This window comes from Petaurus breviceps, unplaced genomic scaffold, assembly GCF_028583685.1.
Source record: "Petaurus breviceps papuanus isolate PSGF00001 unplaced genomic scaffold, PetGlider_PUasm1.0 379, whole genome shotgun sequence".
Classification (NCBI taxonomy): domain Eukaryota; kingdom Metazoa; phylum Chordata; class Mammalia; order Diprotodontia; family Petauridae; genus Petaurus; species Petaurus breviceps.
In genome coordinates this window covers 4009348-4019387 of record NW_027186303.1, presented here as the reverse complement: position 1 = coordinate 4019387, position 10040 = coordinate 4009348, and the positions used below count along the sequence as shown (strand labels likewise).

The 10040-nt window shown below is 36.6% G+C and overlaps 1 protein-coding gene across 2 annotated transcripts in view; it reads right to left on the bottom strand.

Annotated features, from left to right (window-relative positions):
• LRRK2 (leucine rich repeat kinase 2) overlaps positions 1 to 10040 on the bottom strand; it is a 244910-nt gene that overhangs the window by 64161 nt on the left and 170709 nt on the right. For both annotated transcript variants that reach the window (XM_069099462.1, XM_069099463.1), the window contains exons 32-33: positions 8085 to 8286; positions 6997 to 7085 (exon numbers count right to left, since the gene is read on the bottom strand). In XM_069099462.1, the coding sequence (XP_068955563.1) occupies positions 6997 to 7085; positions 8085 to 8286 (291 nt within the window). The remainder of the gene's footprint in view (positions 1 to 6996; positions 7086 to 8084; positions 8287 to 10040) is intronic.

The window sequence follows — 10040 nt, the reverse complement described above, 5'->3', positions numbered from 1 at the left end:
ATAGATAGATAGATAGATAGATAGATAGATAGATAGATAGATAGATATGTCTATATAGGAGGGTATATAGGCATATGAATACATATGTGAATGTGTTGTATATATGTTTACAGGTATATATAGATAGAGGGCACAGGACCAATTTAATAGGAAGGGATAATACTTAAAAGGTGAAATTAAGATGTGAGAGAGGAGATGGGGAGAGACAGAATGGGGTAAACTATCTCATATAGAAGAGGCAAGGGCAAATGGTTACAATGGCAAAACCTTATTCTCATTGAATTTGGCTCAGGGAGGGAATGACATACACACTAAATAGGGTATCTCACCCTACAGGAGGGTTGGGGGAAAGGGGAGGACAGGGGGGATGATGGAAGGGAGGGCAGGCTGGGGGGGAAGGAAATTGGAAGCACCCACTTTTGAAAAGAGATGGGATCAAAGTAGAGAACAGACCAAGTGAGAGGTGGGATAGGACAGAGGGAAATATAGTCAGTCTTTTACAATATATCTACTATGGCAATGTTTTGCATAGCTACACATGTACAACCTATACTGAATTGCTTATCTTCCCAGTAAGGGTGGGTGACAAGGGAGGAAGGGAATGAATCTGGAATTCTAAGTTTTTAAATCAAATGTTTAAAAATATATAAATACTATTATTGTAAATACTATTATTAATACTATTTTACATGTAATTGGGAAATAAGATATTCAGGCATTGGGGCATAGAGATCCACCATGCCCTACTGGAAAAGTCAAAGGGGGTATGGGAGAAGATATTTTAAAAATTATTTGTTATAAGGGAGATATCGCTGGAAGGAACAGGAAGTGGAGTATGGAGGAAATCTAGGAGAAGAAAAACTGAAATTACTTTTAAAAGGTAAATTACTTTTTAAAGGGGCGGCCAGGTGGCTCAGTGAATAAGAGCACCGCCTCCAGTGTCAGGATGACCTGGGGATCAAATCTGGGCTCAGATACTCAGCACCACACCCAGAAATAACTGGCCGTGTAAACTTGAGCAAGTTACTTAACCCTGATTGCTTTTTTTTTTTTTAAAGTAATGACTCCAATAAATGAGTAAACAAAGAGTTCTCAAAAGAAGAATAGCAAAGTATTCAACAGTCACATGAAAGAATGTTCCAAATAACTAACAATAAGAGAAATGAAAATTAAAATAACTCTTAGATTTCACCTTACACTCTGAAAATTGGCAAAGATGACAAAAAAATAAAACTGCATCAGTCAATGTGAAGGGTTGTGGAATAATAGGTACATTAATTCATAATTGATGGAGCTGTGAAATGGTTCAACTGTTTTGTAAAGCAATTTGGAATCATGCATACCAAGTGACTAAACTTACCTTTGACTGACTACCCTTTGAGCCAGAGACTCTATTACTGAGTTTATACAACAAAGAAGTTATTTATGAGAAAAAGCTTCCATATACACCTAAATGTTTAAACCAGCTTTTTTTTGTGATAGAAAAAAAAATGGAAACAAAGCAAAAGGCCATCAGTTGGGGAATGACCAAACAAAATTTGGTGCATGAATGTAACTGGGATTAGGTATGGATGTATGAAATGGTTGGACAGTTTGGAAGCCTGTCTGCTGAAATGTTCCTGTAACTTATGCTCGTAACCTCTGTATATTCTGAAGTTCAGGGTGCTGACCTTTTCCCCCTGAACTAGGTAAACGATATATGTTTGATTGATTAAAGTAAGCTTGTTAACCCATTTTGAGTTGCTTTCCTTTAGCAAAGCAGATCTAAGAACCTGTGTTGGCAGCCACCCTGGGGATGCTGGGGTGCTTGCTGCTACAGGTGGGAGCATAAGCACTGATGCTGGTGGTGTGTCACTTTCCTTAAAATAGTCATTTCTTTGTTATGAGCCTGTCATTCAGTCTTCTTGCTAAGCATATAAGCTTAACTAGATTAGTCGGGTTTTTTTTAGACTCAAATGCCAGAACACAAATACAGAATAGAGAAAAGAAACAAAAACATATCATAAATTTAAATATTGGAACGTAAATCCAAAGAAAGGAAAAAAAAACCCCATGTCATGTGCATAGCAGAACATAATAGAGGATTCAAATATGTAACAATAAATTTTCATTTCAAGAAAGCCTGTATGACAAATAATACATGTTGTGTTGAGAATTGTTCACCTTTTCTTTGCTTCCTTCTAAGTTTTCTTTTGTTCTCTGCTATGCACTTTTTACTTTATTCTTTTTTTCCTTCCCCCTAAGCTCCCAGAAGACTACAATAAAGCTTAGATCTGTTTCTCTATAGCTACAGAAATAAACACACACATATACATATACACATACATATATAGACATATACTTTCCCAAACTACTCCTTATCTTTGTTTTTTATGTTTGTGTACATCTCTTCTTTCCTATCCCTCCTGCCTCTCCTACTTCAATTTTACCCACTGCCTTGCCCTCCTATTATTTGCGTATCCTCCTCCAAGGATCTCTCCCCTATCCTCCCATTCCCATAAATCTAAACACCCTTCTATACCCTTATTTTACCTATTCCCTCACCCTCCCCTTTAAAGATCGCTCCCTTGTCCTCACCCCCCTCCCTATGACTCTACCATTTTATTTCTTCTGAATTTCGAAGTCTTTTATACTCTTCTAAATATATATATTGTTCCTCTTAAACCCATTCCCAATCAAAGTAGGTTACCAGAACTAATAGCCCTCCTCCCCCGTCTCTGTATCGATTTCTTCCTCTTGTACCTTAATTGTATAAAATGATTGTTTTTTGCAGCTGTTCCTCAATGGTTTTACTTTTTAAATTCATATCATACTCAAGATTACCCCAATCTTTCTTATGAGCTACACAATTAATAATAAGAATCTCAGACATACATTTTACATATATAAAAAATAAAGTCTGTCCTCATGGATCCCTTATAATTAGTCTTTGTTATATACCTTATATTTCTCTTGGTTCTTATATGTTGCATCTTCTATTAAGTTCAGGATTTTTTTTTTGGCAAAGTCTTGAAAGTCTGAGAGTTTATCAAATGTTCGTTTGGTTTGTTTTTTTTTTTTTTGCCTTTTGGAGGGCAATTGGGATTAAGGAACTTGCCCAAGGTCACACAGCTAGTTTGTGTGTGTGTGTGTGTGTGTGTGTGTGTGTGTGTGTGTGTGGGTGGGTGTTGTGTCTGAAGCCGGAACCAAATTCAGGTCCCCCTGACTCCATGGCCAGCGCTTTACTCACTGTGCCACCTAGCTGTCCCAAATGTTCATTTTTTTTTTCATTCAGGATAATACTTAACTTTGCATGGTATAATATTTTCAGATGGAGCCCCAGTTCTTCTGCTCTTTGATATGCTGTGTTCCAAGACCTGCAGTCCTTTAATGTCTCTGCTGCTAGATCTTGTGTACTTCTCATTGTGGCACCATGATATTTAAATTGTTTCAATCTTGATGCTTTTAATATTTTCCCTTGAGCTAGGGGTTTCGGAATTTCACTATGATATTCTTATGAGTTCTAAGTGGTGATCGATAGATTTTTTCTATTTCTACTCCCCCCCTCCCCTTCCTGTTCTAATGCTTTAGGACAATTTTCTTTTTTTAATTAAATTTCATTTTATTGTTTTAACTTTTGTTTTTAAAACTTTGATTTCCAGACTCTTTCCCTTCTTCCCTCTTCACCCATCTCCACTGGGAAGACAAGCAATTCAACATAGTTCATACATGTGTAGTTATGTAAAACATTCCCACATAAGTCATATTGTGAAAGACTAACTATATTTCCCTCCATTCTATCCCACCCCCCACTTATTCTATTTTTTTCCTTTGACTATGTCCATTTTCAAAAGTGTTTGCTTCTAACTACCCTCTCCCCCAATCTGCCCTCCCTTCTATTATCCCCCCTCTTATCCCCTTCCCCCCTACTTTTCTGTAGGGTAAGATACCAAATTGAGTGTGTATATTATTCCCTCCTTAAGCCAAATTCAATGAGAGAAACTTAGCTCATTCTCTTTCACCTTCCTGCTCTTCCCCTCCATTGTAACAGTTTTTTCTTGCCTCTTTTATATGAGATAATTTACCTTATTCTATCTCTCCCTTTCTCCTTCTCCTAATTTATTCCTCTCACACCTCTTAATTTTATATTTTAGATATCAGCCTTTTATATTCAACTCATCCAGTGCCCTCTGTCAATGTATACATGTACACAAATATACACACACTCACATATATATCTATACACACATACACCCTCCTACACACACACACACACACACACACACACACACACACACACATATATATATTCCCTTCAACTATACTAATACTGCGAAAAGTCTCATGAGTTACAATTATAGTTTTTCCATGTAGGAATGTAAGTAGTTCAACTTTAATGGGTTCCTTATGATTTCTTTTTCCTGTTTACCTTCTCATGCTTCTCTTGTTTCTTGTATTTGAAAATTAAATTTTCTGTTCAGTTCTGCTTTTTCATCAAGAATGCTTGAAAGTCCTCCATTTCATTGAATGACCATATTTTCCCCTGAAGTATAATGTAGTTTTGCTGGGTAGGTGATTCTTGGTTTCAATCCTAGCTCCTATGACCTCTGGAATATCATATTCCAAGTCTTCTAAACCTTTAATATAGAAGCTGCTAGATTTTGTGTTAGCCTGATAGTGTTTCCACAATACTCAAATTGTTTCTTCCTTACTGCTTGTAATATTTTCTCCTTGACCTGAGAACTCTGGAATTTGGCTACAATATTCCTAGGAGTTTTCTTTTGGGGATCTTTTTCAAGAGGCTATCGGTGAATTCTTTCTATTTCTATTTTGCCCTCTAGTTCTAGAATATCAGGGCAATTTTCCTTGAGAATTTCTTGAAAGATGGTTTCTAGGCTCTTTTTTTGATCACGGCTTTCAGGTATTCCAATAATTTTAAAATTATCTCTCCTGGATGTATTTTCCAGGTCAATGGTTTTTTCCAATGGCATATTTCACATTGCCTTCTATTTTTTCATTTGTTTGGATATGTTTTATTTTATCTTGATTTCTCATAAAGTCATTAGCTTCCATTTGCTCCAATCTAATTTTGAAGGAATTATTCTCTTCAGTGAGATTTTGAAATTCTTTTTCCATCTGGCCAGTTCTGCTTTTTAAAGCATTCTTCTCCTCATTGGCTTTTTGACCTCTTTTGCCATTTGAGTTAGTCTATTTTTTAAGGTGTTATTTTCTTCAGTCAGTTTGTTGACTCTCTCATTTCGTAATTTTTTTTGCTTCATTCTCATTTCTCTTCCCAATTTTTCCTCCACTTCCCTATTTGATTTTCAAAATCCTTCTTAAGCTCTTGTAACCAGCTCATATTTTTCTTGGAAGCTTTTGGTGCAAGAGTTCTAACTTTGCTGTGTTCCTCCTGTTCCATGCTTTGATCCTCAATGTTCCAATCAAGCTTTCATTCTTACTGTTCCCCATATACAGCATTCCATGTTTCCCTGCCTTTGGCTTTTCTTCTTGGTTGGCTTTGAAAGTTGACATTCCTTATTTATGCTTCTTAGCATTGCATTTATATTCAAAATTCATCTCAAACACCACTCCTACAAGAATTTTCCTGATTCCTATTGCTATTAGTGCCACCCCCATGTTATTTCTTCCAATTGACTAAAAGCTCCTTCTGGCCAAGAACTGTTTCATTTTTTGCCAGTGGGTCAGACCACCTCCCTGATGTCGAGGTCCTCTTAGAGAATGTAGAACAAACAACAACCCTGTGAGTAGTAGTGTTATAACCACCATTTTGTGAACCTCCCCCATCTCTCCCATCTTGGGTAAAGTTCACTTAGGAGACCTGTCCGAATTGCCAACAAAGCTTGCCAAGTCAAACACCCTGCCTAGGAGAATAGACTTGGGAAGTTTCCAGTGGGGCAACAAATGGATTGCTGGACAACAAACTGATGGGACAACAAACAGATTTCTGGGCAACAAACTGATTACTATCTTTGGCTTCTGTATTTTCCCCACTTGTGTAATAACTGACTTTGTGTGGTTTTTGTCTTTATAAGCCCTGAGCACATACTCCTCAGGGCTGCTTGATTTGGATATTGTTCACCCCTTGCAGCTGCCAGCTATTAAACCCCACTTAAAACTCTAAACGGTCTCACTTGCTGTCACTTTCCACTCAACAGTAGGAGCTGCCCCACTGGTGACCAAACTGGGACTGGGCAGTTGGGCAATACAGCTCTTTCTTTCCTTTTCTTTCTTTCCCTTTGTCTTTCAAGTATAATGGATTTTGTACTATCCACAAGTGTGTGCACATTCCAGGTACCAACAGTGAGTGGAAATGTCTCAAGATAAGCTAGATATCTTTCTTAAGGACCATGCCTTAAACTTGAATCACTCTGGTTCTCACTGATTGGTCAATAGTAGGTCCCAAGCCAAACCCCACTAAGTCTTTGTTTGGTACCAAACTGACTCAGAGTGAATATAAATAGGAATTATTTCTCTTTTGGCCAGAAACCCTAAGGGTCTTCTCCCAGTTTGATTTTTTTTAGGGTAAAGAGGCCATTCTTTGCCTCATTTTTTTACCTAGCCTTAATCACTGAATGGGCTTTGCCTCAATCAAACTGAGACCTGCAAAAGACCTTAGCTTGAAAAGACCAAGGTCCTCCACTGCATCTGGGGCCATTTCCAGTTGTCCTGATGTGTGTCTGGCAAATGGACTGAGATAATTCTGGAGGAAAAATGAGGCTGTTGACTTGGAATAGCCTTCCTTCATTGAAATCCAATTCACTTGCCTGTTAGGAAGACAAAACCTCTTGCCAAACCTCTCAGATGTCACAATTACATTTGAGAATGAAGGACAAACAACAACTACCAGACACATGGCAGCAGGACTTAATAAATGTTTGCAGATGAATTAATTATGCTTTCTACTTTAAGCACAGACTATTTTCACAGACTTTAAATTTTCATTTTCTGCCTGTGACTTGACAGTCATTACCCCCAATTCTAGTACAAGATACTAACCTGTGCCATCATTTTGCATAGCCATTTAGGTTCCACAAAATACAAGTCACTTAACTGCAGTGCTGGGTCTTGGAAATGCAGTAGGACACCTGTAATACAATTTCAAACATCAGAAAATTCTAACAACTCATTTTTTTTTGTTTTTTTGTTTGCATCTATGCATCAGTATAAGGAAATCCACAGCAAAGAAACTCACTTTTTACCAAAGCATATCTGCAACTCAGTTTCAGAGAATTGCCTATGTAACTTAATAGGATAAGTGACTTGTACAGGGTCTTAGAAATAGTTTATGTGTCAGAGGGAAGATGTGAGCCATGGTTGTACTAATTTTGAGGTTAGTTCCATGCCCACTATAACACACTCTCTACTGTCATAAGGAACAAAAAGGACTATGAAATACTTCACAAACCATATAATATTATATAAATGTTTATTTGACATAGGTTTATATCTAAATATAAAGAGAAATTGAGGGTTTTTTCTTTTCGTTCAGTTACTAGATGTATGTTACAAATGCATCCTGTGTTAAATATTAAAATTCAACATTCAAATAACTTGGAGACAGAGAGGAATAAAACATTGTTTCAAAACTTTTTGATAATATTTTTTGTCAAAGAAATCAAGGAAACAGAGACAGTATCCAACTTGACAGCTTTTACTCCAATTTCTAATCTTATGTTTTAATTCAAATAAAATTTCTAGTACATTAAGGCTAGATTAATAATTTTTCTATTATGGATCATGACACTGTGAATGTATGGGATTTTGCCATTATGAGAGTAAGTACATTCTACAGCAAGTTATTTTGATATCTGAGGGCTTTAATTTCCTCACTGAAAAAAGTAAAGTGATTGCCCTAAAATTGAATGAATTTAGCAGAAAAAAATACCCTTAACTTTTCATTTTCTATGATTTGTTACTATGATTCTACAGAAATTCATACATGTATCCTTATTTTAAGATAATTTTGAAAATCTTTTCAAAGATGGCTTGTTTTAAATTTAGAATTTGTTGCATTATTCAGTGTTTTGATTAAACTTCTCTTTTTAAACTATGAAAAAAAGTAAAAACCACAATTTTAAAAATACCTGATTCATTTAGGAAGTGAACTGCATGAGGAAGTTCATTTTCATCCAACTGTAGTTGACTTTCTTTGACTAGCTGAACCAGTCGCTTCTGACTAATTACTGGAAATTCAATGGGAACATTCTTTCGCTCCAATAAAATTTTCTTCTCAAGTTCCAAGTAGCAATCTGGAATTAGCTGTCCTACAACAGGCTGGTCTCTGATCTGTGCAAACACCAGGAACAATGTCAGTGTAGAAGGAGGTTGAAACAACTGAGATCTAGACCCCCAAAGAAGCCATAATCAGAGGGGAGAGATTCAAAAGTCAGTGATAAGGAAGATGAATGGGAGAAAAAACTGAAAGTATCACAAATTCCAGGAAGAAGAATCTCAAAGACCTTCAAAATTATATAAATCAACAGAAAACAAACAAACCCGGTTATAATAGGAAGAAATAAAGCCTCCAGATCTAGTAAATTAGCTCAGGCATTTATGTATAAATACTGCAAAATGAAAAAAAGATTTAACACTTGATGAGACAGAGGACATTGTGGAATGTAAGAAGAACATGGAACCATAATATGCAGTTCCTGGGTGGTTCAAAAAAGAAATGAGAATTATGAAAGTACAGTTTATGTCCTGAACAGTCAATACAATAGGCAGAATAGAAAAACTGGAATCTGCAATGGCAAGTCTCACCAAAGAAAACAGAGGGGGATGAGAAATGCAAATACACAGAAGTAAAAGACAACCTGGAATAAGAGAAGCAAAAATCAAGAACATTAAAAGAAAATATTCTCACTATGCAAGCAAAACATAGAGATCTTTACAGGACTCATACAGACAACCTAAGGATTACAGTTCTCCCAGAAGAACATGAGATGATAAGAAACTTTAACACCAAAATGAAGGAAATAATAAAAAAGAATCACCCAAAACTTCTGAACATAGAAAATGAAATTGCAATCTCAAGAATCAAAAACAGAAAGAATTTGTAGCTCATCTCCAGAAAAAAAAACTGAAAGCTGCAAACACTGAGACATAGAGTTAAATTTAGCAATTCCATTCAGAAAGAACAAATTCTGCAAGCCATCAGGAGAAATACCTTCAAATACAAAGGAAAGGACAGGGGAATAATACAAGGCTTCCACAGACATTAGAAAAAGGAGAAGGGAATCAAATGTTTTCCAAAGAGCACTGGAACTCAGATTGCAACCCAGGGTAACTTCTGCAAATCTGTGCTTAATCATACAGGACAAAAGATGGACATTAAGTAATTAAGAAGAGTTTGAAACAATTTTAGAAAGAAAACCAGATTGAAGAAATTATTTGCTTCTTAAAACCCCCAAACAACAGAAATAAAGGAAAGAATAAATGTAGATAATGATAGCAATAGAGGAACAGAAATGCGAATAAGACGTTTCTTTGTAAATGCTCCCAAGGAGACGGGTGAAAGTGGAAATCTGGCAGAGATAACACTGAGGAGGCAGACAAAGGACATTATCACAACACAAAATCTGGCAACACTCTCCCTACAGGTGAATATTTCTTTTGTAGCTCTATATTACAACATGGGAAGGAACATAAAAGGAAAGGGAGGGAAACCGGAGAATGGAGAGGAGTAAGACACTGGCATCAAACGAAAGGCTAGCAATCAAGGGAACATGACCTCTGTTCTCTCAGAACAAGAATTTACAGTGGAATTGGGTGAAGAGAAAAGGGGGAAAAGATTGGAAGGGGAAAGAAAAGGAAGGAAACTTACTTTGAAGGTAGGAAGAAGTTCCACTGATAAATGCTCCTATAAGTGAAAGTAAATGAGAACTTGGCACTTGAAAAGTCTACTTGTCCTAGAAGGACGAAAGTTGGACCTTATGGTGGCAACTGGCACCTGGAGGAATGGGAGAACATGAACAAAGGGAGATTTCCAGGAAAATGAAGAAGAAGAAGAAGAAGAAGAAGAAGAAGGAGGAGGAGGAGGA